This window comes from Prionailurus bengalensis, chromosome C1 (genome assembly GCF_016509475.1).
Source record: "Prionailurus bengalensis isolate Pbe53 chromosome C1, Fcat_Pben_1.1_paternal_pri, whole genome shotgun sequence".
NCBI lineage: Eukaryota > Metazoa > Chordata > Mammalia > Carnivora > Felidae > Prionailurus > Prionailurus bengalensis.
Genome location: NC_057345.1, coordinates 72701583 through 72726716, shown reverse-complemented (window position 1 = coordinate 72726716; position 25134 = coordinate 72701583). Strand labels below are relative to the sequence as shown.

The following is a 25134-nucleotide window of genomic DNA, read 5'->3' as shown; positions in this document are numbered from 1 at the left end:
GCAGCCTACAGATTTAATGCAATCCCTATCAAAATACCAACAGCATTTTTCACAGAACTAGAATGAATAAGACTAAAATTTGTATAGAACTACAAAAGACCTCAAATAGCCAAAGCAACCCTGAAAAGAAAAACAAAACTGGAGGTGTCACAATCCCAGACTTCTAGTATGCTACAAAGCTGTAGTAATCAAAGCAGTATGGTACTGGCACAAAAACAGACACATAGGTTAATGGAACAGAATTGAGTCCAGAAATAAACCCACCATTTTATGGTCAATTAAGAATTGGACAGCTACTTGCAGAAAATGAAACTGGACAACTTTCTTACACTATACATAAAAATAAATTTAAAATGGATTGATGACCTAAATGTGAGACCTGAAACCATAAAAATCCTGGAAGAAAGCATAGGCAGTAATTTCTCTGAAATTGGCCATAGCAATATCTTTCTAGATATGTCTCCTGAAGCAAGGGAAACAAAAGCAAAAATAAACTATTGACAGTACATCAAAATAAAAACCTTCTGCACGGCAAAAGAAATAATCAGCAAAATTAAAAGACAACCTACAGAATGGGAGAATATATTTGCAAATGACATATCTGATAAAGTGTTAGTACAGAAAATAAAGAACTTATATAACCCAACACTAAAAAAACAAATAATCCAATTTAAAACTGGGCAGAAGACCTGAACAGATATTTCTCCAAAGAAAATACACATATGGTGGACAGACACATGAAAAAACGCTCAACATCATTCATAATCAAGGAAATTCAAATTAAAACCACAATAATATATCACCTCACACCTGTCAGAATAACTAAAGTTAAAAACGCAAGAAAAAACAAGTGTTGGTGAGGATGTGGAGAAAAAGGAACCCTATTTCACTGTTGGTAGTGATGGAATCTGATGCAGCTCCTGGAGGTTCCTAAAAAAGTTAAAAATGGCATTACCATATGATCCAGTTATCACACGACTGGTTATTTATCTAAAGAATACAAAAACACTAAATTGGAAGGATATATACATTTTATGTTTATTACAGCATTATTTATAATAACCAAATTATGGAAGCCTCCCACATGTCTATCAATAGACAAATGGATAAAGAAGAGGTGGTATATATATGTGTGGGTATCTACGCACATAGTATATGTGTGTAGACATACAATGAAATATTATTCAGCCATAAAAAAGAATGAAATCTTGCCATTTGCAACATCGATGTTAAGTGAAATAGGTCAGAGAATGATAAATACCATATGATTTCACTCATATGTGGAATTTAAGAAACACACAAAGAACAAAAGGGAGAAACTAGAAAACAGACTTTTAACTATAGAGGGCAAATTGATGTTTACCAGAGGGGAGATGGGTGGGCAGATGGGTGAAATAGGTGAAGAGAATCAAGAGTACACTTGTCATGATGAGCGCTGAGTGACGTATAGAATTATTGAATCACCATATTGTACACATGAAACTAATATAACACTATATGTTAGCTATAATTGAATTTTAAAAAGTAATCAAATATCCAGTTTATGCCATGCATTCATTCTATAGATATTTACTGAGCAACTGCACTGTGCCAAGTAAGGTGCTAGGCAATGAGATTAGCTGAAATGCTCCTCAAGACGAACAGAACATAGTCTACTCTCAAAGAGCTTATACAAATTTATACATTTTTTAAAGTAATAATGAGTTTAAAGAAAACAATGAAGATCTATGAGAGTTCCTAAAATCTGCCTTCTGTAGAATGTTGTCAGTAAATAGTTTCTTTAGTGATGCTGAAAAATCCAGAATGCCAGATACACCTTTCTCCCTATGAAATAAAAGTACCACAATTAAAAAAAAAAAAAAAAAAAAAGATCTCGGGGCACCGGGGTGACTCAGTCGGTTGAGTCCGATTTCGATTCAGGTCATGGTCTCACAAAGTTCAAGAGTTTGAGCCCTGAATCAGGCTCTGTGCTGACAGCTCAGAGCCTGGAGCCTGCTTTGGATTCTGTGTCTCCCTCTCTCTCTGCCCCTCCCTTGCTCTCTCTCTCTCTCTCTCTCTCTCTCTCACACACACACACACACACACACACACACAAATAAGTAAATATTTAAAAAAATAGATCTCTTTATCACCTGCTCAAAAGATTTCAAATATCTTTATGTGCCTGGGTGCTTTTAATCTTCCTTATAGAATCTTATTGATGGAAGCTTTGAGAGAGATTATGGAATTTTAGTACTGGAATGTACGAGAGGGATTATCTAGTCTATCCTCTGTTTTTTAGAATTGGGAAGATGAGACCCAAACTGGTTCCATGACCTGCTTCATAAATGAATATCTAAACTAGAACTTAAATCTTTAGTAATCTATAAATACCATCCTGTTATTTTCCTCAGTTTTAGGTACAGGGATTTTGGTGCAAGAAGGGTTTGATGGGAGGCATCAGACAACAGATTTTCTGACTTTAATTTTGTTTTCATATAGAATCCATGCAAAAAACAAAAACAAAAACTCAAGACATGAGATCTGCATGAAAGAATGCAGAACTAATTCAATGCTTTATATGTGGGGAAAAATGTGCTGTGATTATAAGCATATACTCTTTTCTGTGAATGATCTTGCTAGTTTATTAGAGTTTTAGGGAGAGCATACAGTTCAAATGTTTTGCAGCACAAGTGTCATAGCAGGAGAATTTCTCTCATTTCTCATCCAACTTATATCTTTAATAATTTAAGAAGTTCAGCCAAGATTAGGCGTTAGCCCTATGTTGATACTTACTTTATCACCTTTGATTTATTGTCATGAGACTCATTCAAAAGAGTGGGATAATGTAAACAACAGATGCCAGGCAGTTTAGTGCAGAGAGGACAGTATCACTTGCCTTTCTACTCTCAAGCTTCTCATAACATAAGTGTGAGTAAAAGCATCTGTTGAGGAGACATTCCAGACATGTTCTTTTAATTATTGCCAGACGATCCTGAGGCAGAACTTCATTCTAACTTTTTATTTCATGACTCCATGTATGATTCAAGGAAGTAAGAATCAGGTGGTTGTTAGGGAAATGTCAGAGACTGAAATCCCTGTTTGGATACTGAGAAGACCATTGAGTTATATATTTTAGAAAACCTGTATATCCAAATGCCAAGAGTCTGAAATGGAGGAACTGATGTTACAATAAACTATTGTTCAATCAGGACCTCTAAAATAATGAAATGTTTGTCTATATTCTAAATTTAACTGACTATATAAAATATTCCACACTATTTATTAATGTCTGGCATGTATTATATTCTCAAATAATGTTTGTTGACTATATGAATGAATGAATTTATTTTAGGGCAGTCTATACTTTTTAAAGTGTTAATGAATACAGGCTTTCTGTATAATTGGCTTTTCTTTAGTAAGTCACCAGTGTTTATAGATATTTTATCTTCACTTTTCAGAAAATTTAAATTAATAAAGCTTATTAGGCACAGTCTTAGCTTCAAAGACAGTAGATAACACAGATAAGTAATCATTTTTTTTTATTTACTTGTACATCATTCCAAAAAAAATTGAGAGCTATCTATCTCCTGTATTCAGTAACAGGTATGATTTAGCATAAGTGCTGTGCTATATGGTTTATTCATTTGGTTTATTTGAATTCTTGGGCACTAGATATTGATGTAGTGATTATGTCTTCATGTAGTATAAGTGTACCTTACTTAAGAAATATGCTTAAATAATGTTTTGTAAAGCGAGTCAAATACTCTGGAAAACAAATTATAATAAGCTATAAATTTTTTGCTGGCACAGTGTCCTCAGTTTTTGGTGAGCTTGAAAACTTTCATCCCCTATCTATCAAGACAAGATTTATCACTCACCACAAAGGGAAAGGGATGAACATCTCACTCCAGTTACTGTCTCAGAGTGTCTCCCTCAGTTGCATATGGGATACATTCCAAATACTGTTTTCTTATTCTTTGGACTTGCAAGCCAATCCCCAGAAACCATATATATGTAAAGAACAATTTCCTCCCTTTTATTTAAACAACATTAAGCATTCAGTTTATCGTAAGGATGATAACAGTCATTACCCAAGCATTAAAAGTAGGCTCAACATCACTCATCATTCATCATCAGGGAAATACAAATCAAAACCATGATGAAATATCACCTCACACCTGTCAGAATGGCTAAAATTAACAGCACAAGAAACAACAGGTGTTGGCAAGAATGTAGAGAAAGGGGAACCCCTCTTGCACAGTTGTGGAATGCAAACCGGTACAGCCACTCTGGAGAACAGTATGGAGTTTCCCCAAAAAACTTAAAATAAAAGTACCTAATGACTCAGCAGTTGCACTATTAGGTATTTACCCAAAGAAAACAAAAATAGAGATTTGAAGGGGTACATGCACCTCGATGTTTATAGCAGCATTATCAACAATAGCCAAACTATGGCAAGAACCCAAATGTCCATTGACTGATGAATGGGTAAGGAAGATGTGGCATATATGTACAATGGAATATTACTCGACCATCAAAAAAGAATGAAATCTTGCCATTTTCAATGATGTGAATGGAGCTAGAGTGTATTATGCTAAGGGAAATAAGTCAGTCAGAAAAAGACAGACACCATAAAATTTCACTCATATGTGGGAGGGAAATGAGTGGAAGGAAGATGGGCTAGATGGGTGATGGTTATTAAGGAGGATGCTTGTGATGAGCACTGGGTATTGTATGTAAGTGACGAATCATTGAATTCTACTCTTGAAACCAGAATTGCACTGTATGTTAACTAACTAAAACTTAAAGTTAAAAAAATCATGAAACAATAAAAGTAGGCTTAAGGTGTGTACCTTATAGCTACACTACTAACACATATCTTGTCAAAGGAAAGATTTAAAAAGGAAATCTGCCTTTACTGATTCAGACATACTCTTAGTTATTTCTAATCTTTTCATGAATAAAGGTCAGTTTTATAGACCAACAATAGTCATGTATTTAGCATACTTTCAGTGCCTATGTATGGACTCAGTGATACTTTGCAGTAATTCCATGGCCCTCAGTGGATTGAGACTTATATTTAGGGAAACATGTCAGCACAAGTTGGATATACCACAAGCAGACTGCTCCAATGGCATTTTGCTGCAGGGTATTTATTAGTAAGTAACACTTGAGGAAAGAGGAAGAGGATGTAAGATTGAATAGATGGAGAAGTCAAACTGATGGGGTCCTACTTAAATCTCAGCCATCCCTACAGAAAACTCTGGATCTTTCATAACCTATCTTGTTGGGCTGAATGGCTGGGCTTTTGTACTCTAACTCAAGTACTCTAACTCATAGTATAAGGGCCACCATGGAACGGGTGTGTCTTTGGTCAAGAAGGCCCTCTGAAGCTGATGACAGCTTGAGCAGTACCTTCTTCCTTGATGGAGTATCTGGGTGGCCCATATTGATGTTCACCACAGTGCACTCCTTGTGTTACTTGGATTGATTTCATATCCTTTCAGGTAGATGCTCCTCTAGGATTCTGCTGGGTTATCTTCCTGAAGGAAAACTTTTAGAAAAGGAGTGAGAGGTACAAATTATAGCCCCTACTGCATCTAGTTTTAGGACCACAAATGATACCAATCTTCCCCTTCTTTCTGATGATCAGGGTAAATTAACTATACCACAATGGTGACTTTTCCTTGCTTTCTGGTGCTCAGATACAGAGAACTTGAAGTGCTCAAGGGGCAGACAAACCTTGCAGTTCAATGGAACTTTTACTGTATCATCTGATAAAAATATGTCCTCTTTGGGCACTAGGACCTCTATTCCAGCTGAGCTTACATTTTGTGGAATGGAAAGTACAGGCAGAGATGTTGGGGGTGGTAGTAAGTAGGATTAATTCTGCTTTCACCCCTTGGTTCCAAGACCAATGAATATTTCCTGTTTGAGACCCAGTACCACATAACTGTCTTTGATTCAGTGTGTATACTTTTTCATCCTTTGAGTGATGCTTTATCATTAAAAGCTGTCACCTCCTAGTTGGCACTTTAACTGCTCCTTTAGCAGGCTATTCCAATGCTCTGTCAGATTGGAAGCTTCTTGTAGTCATGTGATATAACTATTAAATCCCATGAACATAGGCCCACTGTCAGAACTTCTTTGCTATAAAGTGGGTGTCGTGCTCTGACACAATTTTTGGGGGGGTCTTGTAAGACAGATATTTTGTAAGATATCAGATACCGCTGCTAGTTGAGGCCTGAGGGTAGGAAAGCAACCTACTCCCAGAGTATGTCATTTCTGTTAGAATAAATCGTTGACCTTTCCCGAGTGAACTTGCCCCCCAAGTAGCTGATTGTTCTCCTCAAAGAATGGCATCATTTTATAGGCACAGTGTTGTTCTTTGTTGTTTGCAGTGTGACTATTCAGTGGCAGCAGTAATTAATTTAGCCTTGTTAAATGGGAACCCATGATGTCAGGCTCATGCATACACTTTCCATCTCTCCCACCATGCCCATTTCATTCATATGCCCATTATCCAGCACCGTGATGACTAATGACCAAGACTTGCTGATGTCAACTTTCCAAATCATTCTGTATCCTTCCAGTAATTCTTCCATGTTTGACCTTCTCTAGTAGGCATTAATATTTGATACAAATGTTTTGTCTAATGTGCCCATCTAAACACCTCATTCTCATATCTCATTCCCAGTGTTAGTCTCCTTCCTTTCAAGTGCCTAACCCACCAGCTGGGTCACTCACAAATACCCACTAGTCTGTATATATTCTAACCTGAAGTCACTTCTCCTTTCCACAATGTGGATGGTCTGGGGCACTCCCAGAAATTCTGCTCATTACAAATATTCCATTGTCATTGCCTTTTAAGACACTTTCAACTGAAGCTATAGTGCATCTTCTATCCGTTTTTGGTTCTCAACTACATAGTATCTTAGTTCAGACTGCTATAAGGAAATACCACAGTCTGGGTGGCTTAAACAACAAACGTGTTTCTCACACTTCTGGAGGTTGGAAAGTCCAACATCAAGGCACTGACCAGATCCAGTGATTGGTAAGGGCCCTCTTCCTGGTTTGCAGATGGCTGTCTTTTCAGTATGTCCACACATGGTATAGAGAAAAAGGGCTAGTTCTCTTCTTCTTATAAGGACTTTCATCCCATCCCAGGAGCTCCACTATCATCACCTAATTACCTCCCTAGAGCCCTACCTCCAAATACCATCCCAATGGAGCTTTAACATATGAATTTCAAGGGGACACAAGCCTTCATTCCATAGCATTAAGACTACCCATCCATAAACCAAGTTTGGACTTTTTCCTTCTCAAGCAGCTGGTCATAAGGGTTCTCCTAGATAGCCAAAGGTGTCTGCTGAAAAAGAGTTTGGGGATCTAGACCACTTCTTCTTTCAGTTCGCCTGTACCTCTGTTGTGCTCATGTTCCATCCCACAATGCACTGGAACCATTTATCTTCCGTCTGATACGACAGCCTATGACAGATCCAGATGCATGGTCATTTGGTCCCATGGTTAGGTGCTCAGTCTCTACCCCAGCCTAGTAGCATGCTAGAATTTGATTTTCAAAACACAAATAATTCTCTGTTGCAAATGGCATGGCCTTGCCTCAAAACCCAAGGAGCCTGTTATGTCCTTCCTATCACAGCTTGCTGTGAGCTCTACATGGCTTCCTTTCCCACCTCTAATGTTTCTAAAACCATAGGGTCTGCCTAGTCATATGGTCCAAGTGGCAAAGCTGCCTCCCTCAAAGCGTAGACCCACTACAGGACTTTTCACAATCTCTTGAGGTACGTGCAAGGGTATTAAATCCTATATCGTTGAAGAGTGCTCCCAAACTAATAAATTCTTTCATATCTATTTTTGTTATATTTATGTTTTTTTTATATTATGTCATGGCTCCCTTGATTAAGTACCTCTAAAATTCGGTTCCCACATACTCTCCCAGCTCCTACCAGTATACATTGGCTGGATCTTTCATTTCTTTGGCGTATGGTCTGTTCCTCCTATATCAGACATGGCAAGCTCCAGATGGATTATACTGTGACTTACCCCTAGTTATTGGCATAATGGCCAAAAGAGGATGTATAGACAAAGCCTAATTGGGGTACACATTTTCTATAGGAGAGACTACTAGCATTAAAAAGTAGGCCATTTCTGTAAACTCATAGAGTTCAAAGGAGTCTGGTGATTCAAAATCTTCAGTGACCTCTATACAGGTGTCCCCACGACAAGTGTCAGGATCCCATTTTTTTTCCCCAGCCAAGGCCCTGACCTTGTTCTAATAGGCTTGTCTTGGTTAGAGATTTTACTTTCCCTAGAGTTTGATCATTCTGTTAAATCCTAGGCTTTTACTCAATTTCTCTGTCCTTCCACTGGAGGAAATAAGAGTCCAAACAACCCTTTAGGGAGCTCTGGGGCATATATGGCCCATCAGAGTAATCCCATATTGGGCAAAAATGGACATGCCTTCATACTCTCACTTTAGTCTTTGGATGTAGGCCTCTCTGCTGAAGCCTAGACTTTGAAGAAGTTGATTACAGCAGCAAGATCTTCTTAAAGGGCTGTGTGGGCAGCTCATCTCTATTTCCATCACTACTTCTCTATCTAATTTGTTTAGTCATTCACTCAATACATATTTATTAATTATCTTCTATATTCCAAGAGTGTGCTAGGTATAAGGGACACAGTATTAGATAAGGCATTATCCTTGCCTTGTAGAGCAATGCAGACTAATGAACGTATAGAGCACACAGACAAATGAACTTGAGGTTACAGACAGCTTCCTGAATGGTAAAGGATGAAGCAAATGAGCTAAAGTAGCTTACTCCAAGTCACAGTGTCAAATAACTATCTCCTTAGCTTATAGATTTCATTTGAAAATAGGGGTGAAGTGATCCAAAGGTTAGTTTTTTAGGAACAGTGATGTGTTTCCAAACAAACAGAAAAGGTTCATTCATGTTTATCAGGTCATAAAATTACTCCTAAATGAAACGTCCTGAAAAACATTATAGAGAAAAAAAATAGACAATATCCTCCTTTTGACCATATACTTTCCATGTATAGTCAACTCCATAAGTTTTCTTTTTTTCATCCTGTTTTCTAAATGTTAGTGTTTTTGGCCTTTCCTTTTCTCAGTCCATGTACTCACTTTGGTGACTTATCTACTCTCCAGGTCTTTACTGTCTATTTGCTGATTATTCACAAATAATAATAATAATAATAATAATAATAATAATAGTAAATAAAATAAATAAAAATAATAATAGTTCTTAGCTCTAGACTTGCATACTTCATTGTGCAGTGCATATTCCTATCAGAATGTCCAGTATATATCTCCTATTCATCGTATCTAAAAAGGAATTCCTCTTTCTTATCCAGATAGATTACACACACTTTATTTCCACTTTTCTATAAATTCCCCATATCTGTCCAGGCTGACGACAGTCTGTATTTTCATTGTTTTGGACAAATATGTGAAGGTATGAGAATTTAAAATGGAGAAATAAATATTAGATATACAAGTACATTTTCCCACGTAGTGCTTAAAGTTGTCATTTTCATATCTGACCAGTCTTCAGTTTCTCCTACCCTGGAAATTTTGTACTAGGGTGCATCATGGAAGATTACCAATTTTTTTTTTAATTTTTTTTTTTCAACGTTTTTATTTTTTTATTTTTGGGACAGAGAGAGACAGAGCATGAACGGGGGAGGGGCAGAGAGAGAGGGAGACACAGAATCGGAAACAGGCTCCAGGCTCCGAGCCATCAGCCCAGAGCCGGACGCGGGGCTCGAACTCACGGACCGCGAGATCGTGACCTGGCTGAAGTCGGACGCTTAACCGACTGCGCCACCCAGGCGCCCCATGATTACCAATTTTTAAGGTAAAATTAAAATATCAGCAATTTCATATAGTACAACTGAGTACTACTACTTTTTTGTGGTAAGATGACTTCTAAAATTTTTATTTTTAAACAGAGAGTACACACTAATGCAAACATTGAAGCTAATATGTTTCTAAGATGAAACAGAGCTATATCATAGAGAATTTGTCTTATATATAACATTTTCAAGTGAATTTAAAGAGCTTTGGGGCTGAGATTTTTTTTTATCTTGCAAATGCAATCCTTCCCACACTGAAAATTTGAAACAATGTAGACAAGTTCTAAACCACTGTTAAGGCGCAAGTATTAAGTCTAAGAACTTCGTACAAAATTTTTTTTAACATTTTAGTTTCAACTAGGAAATACTCTAATTTTATATGTCTTTAGTGAACAAGTAGGATGTGGTTACTTTAAAAAATGGCACTAGTGTATTTTAGAGTTTCTACTGACTTTTGGAAAAAAATAATAACTTCTTTTCAGTTCAAACAAGTGATTTATTGCACACAAGGCTTTTTGGCCTTTTGAATTTCCGCTTTAGCTTACAAAATCTTTAAATAGACTATTACGTATCCTATTTTATAAGAAGTGAAGTGTTTTCAGTTTGTATAGAGTTGTCCAGCTCTTGACATGCAGCATGTTTTGGTTCTAGCCTTTGTCATTTTCTTTAATGTGTGTAAGATGTGGAATCAGTGTTTTGAAACTTTTTAATGAAAATTCTTGGCCAAAAAGGTATAAATTGCTGATAATTCTTATACATGAAGGCTATGGCTTCAGTTACTTGTTTGTAGTTCCCTTAAATATCCAAGAGAAATGATTTGGGCTCTGTGGGCTATATAGTATCTGTCACAACTACTCTGCCTTCGCAGAGCAAATGTGGCCATAGAACATAGGTTAATAATGGACATTGCTGTGTTTCAGTAAAACTTGTTTACAAAAAGAGGTAGCCAGTCTTTGGAGTCACTTTGCTGACTACTACTTTATCCGAAATTCTATATACTTTATCTTCTTGTAATATTTTTACTATATACTTTGTATTTTAGTTATTAGCCCTTTCTAAATTGACTAGTATAGTGTCTTATACTTGGTAGATAATAAATAACTGATGAAATAAGAATGAAATTTTATACATTTCATCTTTGGGAAAATGTACATCATCCCGACAACACTAATTTAGAATTTTTTTTCTCCAGAAGTGTATAGCTTGAAAATAGATATAAGAAACTAAAGAGGGAATCCTGGGTAGCTTAGTCAGTTAAGCATCCTATTCTTGATTTCGGCTCAGGCCATGATGTCAGTGTTGTGAGATGGAGCCCCAAGTCAGGCTCCGTGTGGAGCACGGAGCCTGCTTAAGATTCTCTCTCTTTGTGTGGACGTTCCTCAAAAAATTCAAAATAGCACTACCCTGTGACCCAGCAACAGCACTACTAGGAGTTTACCCAAGCAATACAGGAGTGCTGGTGCATAGGGACACATGTACCCCAATGTTTATAGCAGTGCTTTCAACAATAGCCAAATTATGGAAAGAGCCTAAGCATCCATCAGCTGATGAATGGATAGAGAAGATGTGGTTTATATATAAGGGAATGCTACTTGCCAATGAGAAAGAATGAAATCATGCCATTTGCAGCAATGTGGATAGAACTGGAGGGTATTATGCTAAGTGAAATAAGTCTGTCAGAGAAAGATATCATATGTTTTCACTCATATTTGGATCTTGAGAAATTTAACAGAAGACCATGGGGGAAGGGAAGGGGAAAAGAAGAGTTAACAAACAGAGAGGGAAGGAGGCAAACCATAAGAGACTCTTAAATACAGAGAACAAACTGAGGGATGATGGGGAGTGGGGGAAAGGGAAAAATGGGTGATGGACATTGAGGAGGGCACTGTTGGGATGAACACTGGGTGTTGTATGTAAGCCAATTTGACAATAAATTATATTTAAAAAATTCTCTCTCTTTCTTCCTCTGCCACCACCCTACTCATTCTCTCTCTCTGTCTCTCTCTCATACTCTCAAAATAAGTAAACATTTATTTAAAAAGAAAAACTAAAGAAAACTAGTGGGAAGAATCAGAGGGTTTTTTTTTTTAATTTTTTAAAAGTTTATTTATTTATTTTGAAAGAGAGTGAGAGAGAAAGGTAACTGGGGAGGGGCAGAGAGAAAGGGAGAGAGAATCCGAAGCAGGCTCCACACTGTCAGCACAGAGCCTGACACAGCTCAGACCCACGAAATGCGAGATCATGACCTGAGTTGAGATCAAGAGTTGGATGCTTAACTGAGTGAGCTACCCAGGCACGTCAAGACTCAAAGTCTTAATAAATTATTTATGTTCTCCTAATGTACATTTCATTAAAGATTCCCTATGGACAAGGAGGTAAGTCTGTGAACTGCCTGTTTTCCAGTGAGAACCTATCTCTTCCAAGTATGCCCTTTTGATGGACTGCAACTTCTAATACTTAAATCAGTGACAAACTCAAATGCCCTACTGGGAGCAGGCAGGTAGTATAAGTAAGTAAAATGGATCAGGTATAAGAGATAAGAGCAGTTGGTATGGACTGTGGTGAACTAAAGAGAGCATCTAAGTAGCAACTGCTACTTAGATCTATCTAGTATTTGCCTTTGAAAATGCTTGCCTACAAGCAACCTAGGTCATCTGAAACTAGGAATCTTATAAATCTTTATATATAAAATCTTTTTTATAAAAAAATCTCTGGATTTTTAAATCTTAGCACCTAATTCAGTTTCTGTTAATTAATAAGTAAGTGCTGTGAGCTAACTAGAATAGTTCTGTAGGTGGTATCTTTCTGGTATACATAGTCAATATTGGGATATGTCAAATGGACCTACTCCATTCACTCACCTGGGTTATATATATATGTGTGTTAGGAACAGGTTTTTTTTTTTCTCCCAGAATCAATACTAGTCTGTGTTCAGGTTCTGCTAGTTTGTTTACTCTCTCACTAATAGTTATATTTCACTGTTGTGCTCAGATGTGATTAACTGCCCATTGATTTCTGATTGTCTCAGAGTGAAAGTGTCAATGCTCTTAAAATTAATAACCATAGAAATAAATTATTAGATCACTTCCAACTGGATATAACCGCTAATATTAGTGTAGTGTTTAAGAATGTAGATCTGTACTGTCCAATAGGTATATGCCAGTCACAAATGTCACTTAACATTTTTCAGTAGCCATATTTAGAAAGATAAAAAGAAGCAGATGAAATTGATTTTAGTAATATTTTATTTAAGCCGGTATCTCTGAAGCATTATCATTTCAATATGTAACCAACTTAAACAATGATTTGAATTTTTCTTTTTTTGTAGTAAATCTTCAAAATCTGATATCTTTACATTTACAGCACATGTCAGTTTTGACCAGCTACATTTCAAGTGCTCAATAACCACTTAAACTCATCTATACTATTTAAACTCATTGACCTCAGCAAGCTATTTAACTCATTGTCTTTTCTGTAGGGGCATCAGGATAATACTATCAAATATGATTGTTGTGAGGATTAAATCAGGCACATAAGGAGTGCTTAACATATGTTAGTATATCCTTGATCACCAGATAGATTGACAGGTAGGTAGGTAGGTATACACAGGTAAGTGGATAGGTATATAGGTAGAGAGAGAGAAGAGATTGATATGGATAATGATACAAATATATGTGGATAAAATTATGCCTCATGTATTAACTTCAGTTAGCTTCAATACATCAAATTCTTTTTTCATGATTTAGGTGCCTTCTATATACTAATGCGTATTATTGTACAATAATCTATTTAAGCAGGGTCTTTGCTTGGTAGCTATTGAAAAAGAAAATGCTTCATACATCTCTAAATAATAGTGGAAAATAACTTCATAACTGAAAACAGGAGAAGGATTATGCTGCTGTTGTAAAACTTGTCCTGTTATTCTTTGTGTTTTCTATCCTGTTTGAAGTAGAATCCATAAAGACAAGGTGGATGAACACGGAGCCTTGTTCACTCTGAAACAGTATTATGATTGCTTTCTTTCATCTCTTTCAGCACACTAATTCATTCTTCACTCAAGCGGTTTACTCTGTCTTCTCTTGCCTACTGACCTCTTCTTATTCTTCAGCTTTCAGATTAGATGTCAAACTTGAGGTTTACCCTGACCATCTTTCCATAGGTCTTCTCTTCCACTCTCTGCCTGGGCATCATAGCTGTTTCCTTTATGAGCCAATATGATGATTTGTAATTATTCATTTTTTAATTTAATTGTTTTTGTCTCTGTATAAGACTCTTTTGCCTTATGAGGGCAGGGCCTAGGTCTGCTAATGAAATTTCAGCAAAGCAATGTAGTACCTGGCACAGAGCAGGCACAAAATATTTCTTGAGTGACAGTGAATTAATGAATGGGCATGTCGTGGTATTAGAAGTTTTCAAAGAAGTCACAGAAAGGATTTCTTAAGCTGATACACTCACATCAAGAAGCTATGGAAAAACTGCAACTTTTTATAACATCCACTGGATTATAAACTCCACAAGGGCAGGAACTGTGTTTGGATTTGAAACAGTGCCTCCCAGCACAGGCCTGCCACCCCTTAGACATTCATACATATTTGTTGATTGAGTGAATAGATTAATTTTGGATGTGAAGTCATAGGTTGGACATCTATACTAGGAAGAATTTCATTCTAATATAAAATTTAGGATAAGTTAGAAGGAAACATATTGATTACAGGTGATTTAAAACCAAGATGCTGTAATAGCAATGCAATAAATGTGTATTTTCTGTGACATTTTTTTCCTAAAAGGGACCTGTCGGTTTACCTGGAGAAGTTGGGATTACTGGAAGCATTGGTGAAAAGGTAATTTCATTCATTTTTTTTAAGTAGTAAGAATGCCAGGCTAAAGTAAAAGGAGGCATTTGGTATTTGGTATTTTATGTTATTAATTAGAAATCACTCATAACTTAAAATACATCACCTGTCCTGAATATCTTAAGTATATTGAATATAGCTAATAGCATATATGTTTCTAATTTTTAAAGGGCAGAGTACTCTTTAGGTTGTGATACTGTGCTCTGAAAAGATGAAACTGATGGTCTAGATTTATGATTAGACCATATTTAAATCTACTTTATCAGAGCAAGCCCCCTAAAGGAAGCCGTTTTGAAAGAGAATAAGTAATCACTACCTGCTCCAAGTCTCGGTCACAATCTCTTGCTGTCCACTTGGAATGCAGTATGCATTTATTCATGGATATTCCTGGCTATTGTAATGGAAATTGTAATTTGCTTAAAGATTACCTAAAATCATTACTTGGGAGTGATTTTCCATGTTGAGTTTCAAATTTAGGGAAGCTTTTTTTTTTTAATAAAAAGTAATTCTTTACTTGAAACCTCCAAGGGCATTTAAAATTTCTTTTATGGAATCTTATAATGGACTAGTAGATAATAACCCAAAAACTTTGACTCTTTGACTAAAACCTAACTTGCTGAATATAATTTGTAAACGCGATGGTCTAGTGCAATTACTACATGAGGCTACTTTGTGAATAATTAAGTGGAACCAGGACTAGAAGTAAATTAAATAATATTCCAGTTATTTCCATCCGAATTTTTTTAGGTTCAACAAAGAATATATTTTCACCCTATCCACTGAATATTTCTTATATATTAGCTTACAAGTAAGTAAGTAGTTTATCTGGCACAACATTTAAGGCAGACAGTATCATAGATACAGAAACAATAGCAGTTCCTTAGCTTTCCTTTCTTAGAAGTATTTGAAACCTTTGGCTACTCCTTCCTTTTTTTTTTTTTTTTTCTTTTCAAGTTTTTATTTCAATTCTAGTTAGTTAACATACAGTGCAGTATTGGTTTCAGGAATAGAATTCAGTGATTCATCACTTACATACAACACCTAATGTGCCTCACAAGTGCCCTCCTTAATAACCATTACCCATCTAGCTCATCTTCTACCCACCTCTGTCCATCAACCCTCAGTTTGTTCTCTATTGTTGAGTCTCTTATAGTTTGTTTCCCTCTCTCTTTTATTTTTCCCTTCCCATATGTTCATCAGTTTTATTTCTTTAATTACACATGTAAGTGAAATCGTATGGCATTTTTCTTTCTCTGACTTACTTCACTTAGCATAATACACTCTAGTTCCATCCACATTGCTGCAAATGGAAAGATTTCATTCTTTTTGATGTTCTTTATTCGTCAGTCATTGGGTGGATGGACATTTAGGCTTTTTCCATAGTTTGACTATTGTTGATAATGCTGCTGTAAACATCGATGTGCATGCATCCCTTCCAATCTGTATATTTATATCCTTTAGGTAAATACCTAATAATGCAATTGCTGAGTCCTCAGGTAGTTCTATTTTTAGTTTTTTAAGGAACCTCCATGCTGTTCTCCAGAATGGCTGCACCAGTTTGCATTCCACCAGCTGTGCAAGAGGGTTCCCCTTTCTCTACATCCTCACCAACATCTGTTGTTTCTTGTTAATTTTATCCATTCGAGAGATGTGAGATGGTATCTCATTGTGGTTTTGATTTGCATTTCCCTGATGATAAGTGATGTTGAGGATCTTTTCATATGTCTGTTAGCCATCTGGACATCTACTTTAGAAAAATATCTATTCTTATCTTCTGCCCATTTCTTAACCGGATTATTTGTTTTTTGGGTATTAACTTTGATAAGTTCTTTATAGATTTTGGAAACTAATCCTTTATCAGATATGTCAGTTGCGAATATCTTCTCCCATTCTGTAGGCTGCCTTTTAGTTTTGTTGATTGTTTCCCTTGCTGTACAGAAGCTTTTGTATATTGATGAAGTCCCAATAGTTCATGTTTGCTTTTGTTTCCCTTGCCTCCAGCAACACGTCTACTAAGAAGTCACTGTGGCTGAGGTCAAAGAGGTTTCTGTCTGTGTTCTCCTTTAGGATTTTGATTGTTTCCAGTCTCACATTTAGGTCTTTCATCCATTTTGAATTTGTTTTTGTGTATGGTGTAAGAAAGTGGTCCAGCTTTATTCTTCTGCATGTTGCTGTTCAGTTTTCCCAACACCATTTGTTGAAGAGACTGCCTTTTTTCCATTGGATATTCATTCCTGCTTTGTTAACAATTGGTTACTTATGTGGTTGTGGGTCCATTTCTGGCTTTTCTATTGTGTTCCATTGATCTATGTGTCTATTTTTGTGACAGTACCATACTGTCTTGATCACTACAGCTTTGTAATACAGCTTGAAGTCTGGAATGGTGATGCTCCCAGCTTTGCTTTTCTCTTTCAGGGTTGCTTTAGCGATTTGAGGTCTTTTGTGGTTCCATACAAACTTTCAGATTGTTTGTTCTAGCTCTGTGAAAAATGCTATTAGTGTTTTGATTAGGATTGCATTAAATGTGTAGATTGCTTCGGGTAGTGTAGACATTTTAACATTGTTTGTTCTTCCAGTCCATGAGTATGGAATGTCTTTCCATATCTTTGTGTCATCTTCAATTTTTTTCATAAGTGTTCTATAGTTTTCATAGTACTATCTTTTACCTCTTTGGTTAGGTTTATTCCTAGGTATCTTATTGTTTTTTGGTGTAATTGTAAATGGGATCAATTCCTTGATTTCTTTTTCTGCTGCTTTATTATGGTGTACAGAGATACAACAGATTTCTTTTTTAATTTTATTTTTATTTATTTTGAGAGAGAGAATGCACGCATGCATGCGAGTTGGGGAGGGGCAGAGAGAGGGGGAGAAAGAGAATCCCAAGCAGGCTCTGTGTTGTCAGCACTGAGCCTGACATGGGGCTTGATCTCAACAACCATAAAATCAAAACCTGAGCCTCAGACACTTAACTGAGTGAAACACCCAGGCGCCCCAGGAAATGCAACAGATTTCTGTATGTTGATTTTATATCCTGTGACTTTGCTGAATTTATGTATTAGTTCTAGCGATTTTTTGGTGGAGTCTTTTGGGTTTTCTACAAGAGTATCATGTCTGAAAATAGTGAAAGTTTGACGTCTTCCTTGCAGATTTGGATGCCTTTTATTTCTTTTGTTGTCTGATTACTACGGCTAAGACTTCTGGTACTGAAATGTTTAAATTAAGTCACAGTCAACATATCTAAAATGTATCAATTTTCCCCCCACATTCAAATTGGCCTCTTCCCAATTATCTCATTTCTATTAGTGTGCCTTATACCTATCTCAATTCTTCCAGTCTTCTGGAATAAAAAGAGTGAAATCCATATTTACTTTCCCTTTTCCTTCATTCTCTATGCCTAATCTTTTAGCATGACTTAGAGTTTTTTCTATATAAGCTTTCTTTTTATATAAATATAAGCTTTCTTTTCTAACAGTCATTCCAAAGCTATCCCCTCAGACATACTCGTACCTGTTTATCTTAAATTTACCTCCTGTCATATTTACCCTGCCCTTCCCTTTAAATCCTCTAATCCATCACAGGTACTACAAGAGGACTAATTTTGATGGGCATGATGAAACATTTTTAAAAACCATCATTGGCCCCCTATTCCTGACCCTGTTAACTCCTCTACTTTACTGTCAAGGTACTACATAATCTTGGCTCAATCAGTGCATCCAACAAATTTTCTAATATTCTCCAGTATAAACCTTTCTCTCTCCCATCTCGTATATGACATACCTGTTCCAATTCCTATTCTCACTATTTTGTTGCTTTAGAATATCCTCTCCTCTTCCCTCTATTTATTCAAAGCCAAACTATAGGACTGAAATTCTTATCTCCTCCATAAAGTCTTCCCAGATTCCTCTAATCCTTCCTGATTTCTTCTCTTCCTGGACTTAGAATAAGCACCACACAATTTACAATTTAATTGTCCTCTAATTGATCACCTTTGTTAATGTCATGTCTCCAAATACTTGAGAGTAGACTCTAAGTCAAATTTCTGTTAGATCTCTCCAACTCTTGTACATTGAAAGTGCTTAATATATATTTATTGATTTTTGACAATCAATAATAATATGACAGGGGCGCCTGGGTGGCGCAGTAGGTTAAGCGTCGACTTCAGCCAGGTCACGATCTCGCGGTCTGGGAGTTCGAGCCCCGCGTCAGGCTCTGGGCTGATGGCTCAGAGTCTGGAGCCTGTTTCTGATTCTGTGTCTCCCTCTCTCTCTGCCCCTCCCCCGTTCATGCTCTGTCTCTCTCTATCCCAAAAATAAATAAAAACGTTGAAAAAAAAAATTTTTTTTAATTAAAAAAAAATAATAATATGACAAATACAAAATGAGCTAATTTCAAAAAATAAATATTTGTAATATTTTCATTCTGACTTAGTTTCTTCTGTGCAAAGTCAAATCTTCTGCACTAAGATTATGACAATCTTGGGAATTTTAATGTGAATCAGTTTAATTACTTTAATCTGCTAAGGCATGTTTGATTATCCTGATCATACTGAATTGCTCAGGTAGGTTGACAGAACAGAAATAAAATTTTATTCAGTGGTTATAGAGATTAGTTAATTTTGACAATATTTTTGATACTTTTACTACTATTTTATATGTCTCAAAATGGTAAGCATTTCTCCTTACAAAGCAACAATACTTTTAGTATTTTATCCCTTGAAATATACCTTAGGGGGATTTTTATTGTATTAAAAGTCTAGCAACTTGAAGGTAAAGTGCAAAATTTGTAAATTAAAAAGTATTGGCAATTAAGGTAAGATATACATGTAAGGTATGATTCTGACAATTTCACTTAGCTCAATCATGACTGGTTAGCTTGCCTCAGTGTTTTTTTTTTCTTTGTTTTAAAAGGGAGAACGTGGAAGTCCAGGTCCACAAGGTCCCCAGGGGGAAAAGGGTGTCATGGTAAGAGCTTAGTGATTTGAAATATATATTTCCAAAGAACATAGTAATTCCAGAGGTGGGATTGCCTTGAATGGAATTTAAGTAAGTGAAAATTTCTATTTTATAGTATATTTCCATTAGAATTTTCTTTTCCCTTAAACAGTTTACCTTTCAAATGCTGATTGGCACTAACAAGCATGCAAATCAGATGGCTTGGTCAAGTGAGTCTATTGTTTTAAGAGAAGAATTAAACTGCCATAAATTAGCTGAAATGGATGAAAAAGAAAATTCAATTAGGATTCTACTTTTCTTTCATTACTTATAGTTTATATGACACATATCATCACTGCCACTCGTCTATGAGCTTGTGGTCCTGAAGTAATTCTTTGATATATAAAAGATCAGAATCCGAATTCATCTTACTTTCTTGCACCTTTAAGGTAGTAATAGCTGACAGATGTTATATATAGATTGGGTTTTTTTTTTAGTTTATTAAACAGTTTCTAAACATGACAGGAACTAGAACAAAAAAAATTGATAAAAGAATCTTGCTTTCCCAAAATATATCATAATAGATCTGGTGGCACATAATACTGTATACAAATTTATTTTACCCAAGCTACTCTTTTTAAAAAAAAACTTTTTTTAATGTTTATTTATTTTTGAGGCAATGCGAGAGACAGAGGGCAAGCAGCGGAGGGGCAGATAGAGGGAGACACAGAATCTGAAGCGGGCTCCAGGCTCTGAGCTATCAGCCCAGAGCCAGAGAAGGGGCTTGAACTCACAAACCGTGAGGTCATGACCTGAGCCGAAGTCGAACGCTTAACCAACAGAGCCACTCAGGCACCCCCCTAAGCTATTCTTTAGTTTTAAATTCTGTATTGTTAGCAAAATACTATAAGATTATTTTCTTACCTATGTCCAATTGCTGTCAAGCAAAATATTTAACATACCCATTAGGTTAATCAATTTCAGGGATTATTGCCTACTAAGAAATTCTCTGAATTAGTATTAATATCATAAAAGGTGTGGTACTTCTAAAATTTGACAGGCTACACTATTTCTACACATTCACATTCCTTAATTATAGAATTCCCTGACTTCTGACACTGAAATGGTTTCATGGTCTATATAACATAACATATATCTATTCATAGCATAACAAAACCTACAGAATATAAGATGAATATTCTATTCTCAGTAGGTCATAATATATGATTCTGGTTTGAAAATTTCTTTCCTAGCCAAAGTGTTACTAATAAAAGGTTCACAGCTTCCCTGTAAACATTACTTATTTTTTTTTTAACGTTTATTTATTTTTGAGAAACAGAGAGAGACAGAACACAAGCAGGGGAGGGTCAGAGAGAGAGACACAGAATCCAAAGCAGGCTCCAGGCTCTGAGCTATCAGCACAGAGCCTGATGCGGGTCTCGAACCCACAAACTGCAGGATTGTGACCTGAGCCAAAGTTGGCCACTTAACCGACTGAGCCACCCAGGCGCCCAACATTATTTATTTCTATTATCTAACTGTGGAATATTTCCTATGGCCTTTTATATCTTTGATAGGAAAGAGATTTTATTACATTAACACCTTTTATTGCTGTTTATAATTTACTGGTTTGTCTTCAATGAAAATGATCAGATAGAACAGAGACTTTATGTTTTTCATATTTTTACTCAAATTTTAGGGATATCCAGGTCCTCCCGGGGATCCAGGACCCATTGGTGCCCTGGGATTACCTGTAAGTACAGAAAAGACTTTATATTCCCTTCTAGGACATCTATTTAAATTTAATTGTATGATTTTAGTTATACTATATTTTTTTGCTTTTATGCAAATTAAGTAATGTATAAATTGATGGAGGCCACTTCTCTCCCCAGTCAAGGCAAAACACCCCAGAATATGTCATGGTATCTTAAACTCCCTTGACTCTACTTGCTATATTATTTATCGCTCACTTTTAATAATTAGGACAATTCTGTAGTCTAAAACAAAAAGAAATTTAAACGTTCTTTTGAATAGCCATGTATAAGAAGACAGCGTCCATTATCAAGCTTAGAAGTGAGCTTAAATAAACAAATCACAAACAAGTTCCAACATATTTTCCTTAGAAATCTGCAAATATTTTCAAATGCCCAGATAAAAGTCGAAGAAAATATACCTTCATTGAACAAATATTGAGTTTTGAAAACACTCCATTTGTGACATAGAGAAAGGTAATAAAATCATATCTGTAAAGAAATAAAGTTTGGCTGATCAAAATTTGACCGTTATCATCAATTTAAATATGAAAAAGATAAGCCTTAATAATCACCTCAACGGAGCTATTATCAGAAACGATTTATGCTGTTTTCTGAAGCTCCTGTTTTAAAGAGAGGCCTGATTTTCCAGTACACTGAGAGACATGTTACTGACTTCTAAAATTAGGAAGATTGGTGTTGATCGGTACAGTTGCCAATCTTTTTACTCACATAAGATAATAAATAAACCCAAGATTCTTTAAAAGATCACTGTTTTTACCTACCTAATTTTATATAGATAAATAAATTTTGTTTTTTAATTGAGTCTTTATTGAAGACTATAAAAAATTCATTGTAATTGTCTTAGTAATAAGTAACAACTTAATCTTCATTACAGTCTATTTGTGGCATATTAATTTGGTGCATTTTGTGACTTTTCACGGTAACAGGAAACATATATTTTTATGTGATGGATTATCATAAATGTCTAGAATCATGAGGAAAAAAATCCTGCAACAATAGCCATTGCTTTTTTGATATACCAGCTGACTTCACTGGCTAGATGGGTGTCTCTTTCCACTGTCACTCTATATGTGTTCCTCCTGAAAACAACTTAGAATACTGGGAGAGTGGAGAATATTGGGGAGGAAAGTATGGCATTTATTTCAGAAATAAAGCATATTTTTATTATTTTATTTTTTTATTTTTTTTTCAATGTTTATTTATTTTTGGGACAGAGAGAGACAGAGCACGAACGGGGGAGGGGCAGAGAGAGAGGGAGACACAGAATTGGAAACAGGCTCCAGGCTCTGAGCCATCAGCCAAGAGCCTGACGCAGGGCTCGAACTCACGGACCGCGAGATCGTGACCTGGCTGAAGTCGGACGCTTAACTGACTGCGCCACCCAGGCACCCCAATAAAGCATATTTTTAAGGAGACTAACCAATTTTATTTTAAGAATTCCCAAGGTCATAACTACTATTTTGATAACATTCCTGTGAATTCTATAACTGATTTTTAAATGTTCAACATGTAGGGTCATGTGGGAGCAAGAGGACCACCTGGAAGTCAAGGTCCTAAAGGACAAAGAGTAAGTTATCTAATGCAGGAAGTACATTAACCTCAAAAAAATGGCTTCATAATTGTAATGCGTTCAGCAAAAATAGCTCCATGTCTTCTAGATTGTGCTTATTGTTTTTTTTTCCTTATTTTTGTTACATTAGATGAACTACCTACATTAATTTAAGTGTGACTCATAATCATTTGTACTGATAAAAACCACACTTTTCCATTTTATGTTTTACAAATTTTACTAATTTACATAGAATTCTTCTTTCTTATTCTCAATTTCCAGTTCCACTCTTTGGGAAAATTATAAATGTGAAGATGTTTAAATAAATTATTTTTCTACTCACAACAGACTTACATAGTAACATCCTGACAAAATAAGAATGATAGAAAATGGAATGAAGACACACACAGGATAACTAAGAGTTTGTTCATTGTAAATCAGAAGTGATATAATCGTCATTGTTTAGTAATTAGAAATCTTTCAATCTTTGAGTCTTTTAAACATTAAATCCTTTTTTTAAGAAATCAGAACCACAGTATATTGCATGCTTGTCACATGCCAGGCACCTTTACATATATTATTTTACTTAATACTTAAAACTACCCAGAGAAGACGTATAGTCTCAGATATTCTAGCCGAGGAAAACAGAGCTCAGAGACTTTTAAGTATATGGTCTATAGGCACACAGAGAGAAATGACAAAACCAGGATTCAAATCTTAGTGTGTTTACTCCCAAGCGAATGCTTATTAAGGAGTTTTTCTCCCTTGATAAATTTGAATATGTGGGCTTTAAGAATTCTCTTTCTCCCTTGGCTTTACCTTGAATTTTAGAGCTAGTGAAGAAAATATTTATAAATTCTAAAAACATGCTGTCCAACTAACAAATTTTGTTAAAAACAAAACAAAAATTGCATTTTCCAGTTGGCAAATGGGAGAAAAGTATTATGAATGCCCAATTGGAACAGCTTTAGCTTCATGCCCTGTGTTTTAGGTGAAGATTGACGAAAGAGAGCAAATTTATCTCTATTATTATTTCTTTTCTGAAAAACTATTTTTCTTATTGGGTTATAGATTTAGAATTTCTAAATAATCTCGATGGCCACATCTACTTTAGTCCAAATGGTGTTTAAAATAATAGAATAAAAAATGACAGTAGATGATCTGTACCCACACTGTCATGTAGTGGTCTGCACCCTGCCACCATTCAATACTTGGTCGGGTCCAATGTGTTTATTCGGCTTTGTATTAGTCAGAGTGAGAAAGTTCAACCAGTTTTGTGAGAGTTGAAACGAAGCAGAATACTTTGCAGTGTTTTGCCCTTTGTTAATTAAGTAATTGAGGTCTTATTGATTGTCCAAGTAGAAGTCATGTGCCTGAGTAAGATCTACTCTGAACCACTTGTGTTATCTGCTAATTCGTATGGAAAGTTCATTTGCTCTGTGGTTTTCTGACCTCCCCATGACCCTTGGGTAGATAGTTACCCTTTTCTAGTTTGCCACTTTGTCCTCAACTCTTACCTCCTCAATGGCCTATTTTCTTCTTATCCTCCAAATACATTTACTGATTCTCTCCCAAAATGGCTTCTCACTATTATTTAAAGTTCATTCATTACTTACTAAACAAGGAAATCTTATTTAGAAATAAAGGCTTTGTTGAATAAACACACTTCCTTTGCAGGAGAATATTTCAGGCAATTCATGAACATTGAGAATACAAAAAAAAAGAACTGAAGACCAGAATATTTGAAAAAGAATGTATTATTAGAAAGTTCCATTCTAGATGTCACCTAGTATCCTCCCGTTTCCACTCTTTTCTTCTTATCAAACTCTTCTCCACTATGGATGTGATCTCAATATTGTAGGTCCATCTTTCCCAATGTTTTCCATTAGCAAAAAAAAAAAAAGTGTTATGCCCAGGATTCGTGATCCCCAAAGACCACCAAGGAGCCGAGTCCGATGCAAAAGCAAAAGAGCCTTTATTTGAGCTAGCTCGAGTTCAATCCCCTACCTGCACCGACACAGCGGTGAGATACCGGGGAGAGAGAGCGAGTTTCAAAAGCACAAAGGTTTTATTGGGGTCTAGGGGCAGTTGGTGAGGTAATGGCTGTGGCCTCAGCCGATTGGCTGGGGAAGGGTCGGAGTCCTGTTAGC

General features: G+C 36.0%; 1 protein-coding gene across 1 annotated transcript in view; it reads left to right on the top strand.

The window, feature by feature from the left end:
* The window catches only part of COL24A1 (collagen type XXIV alpha 1 chain), a 410068-nt gene that overhangs the window by 224078 nt on the left and 160856 nt on the right, over nt 1–25134 (top strand). The window contains exons 26-29 of the mRNA XM_043575479.1: nt 14664–14717; nt 19637–19690; nt 21360–21413; nt 22949–23002. Coding sequence (XP_043431414.1) covers nt 14664–14717; nt 19637–19690; nt 21360–21413; nt 22949–23002 — 216 coding nt within the window. The remainder of the gene's footprint in view (nt 1–14663; nt 14718–19636; nt 19691–21359; nt 21414–22948; nt 23003–25134) is intronic.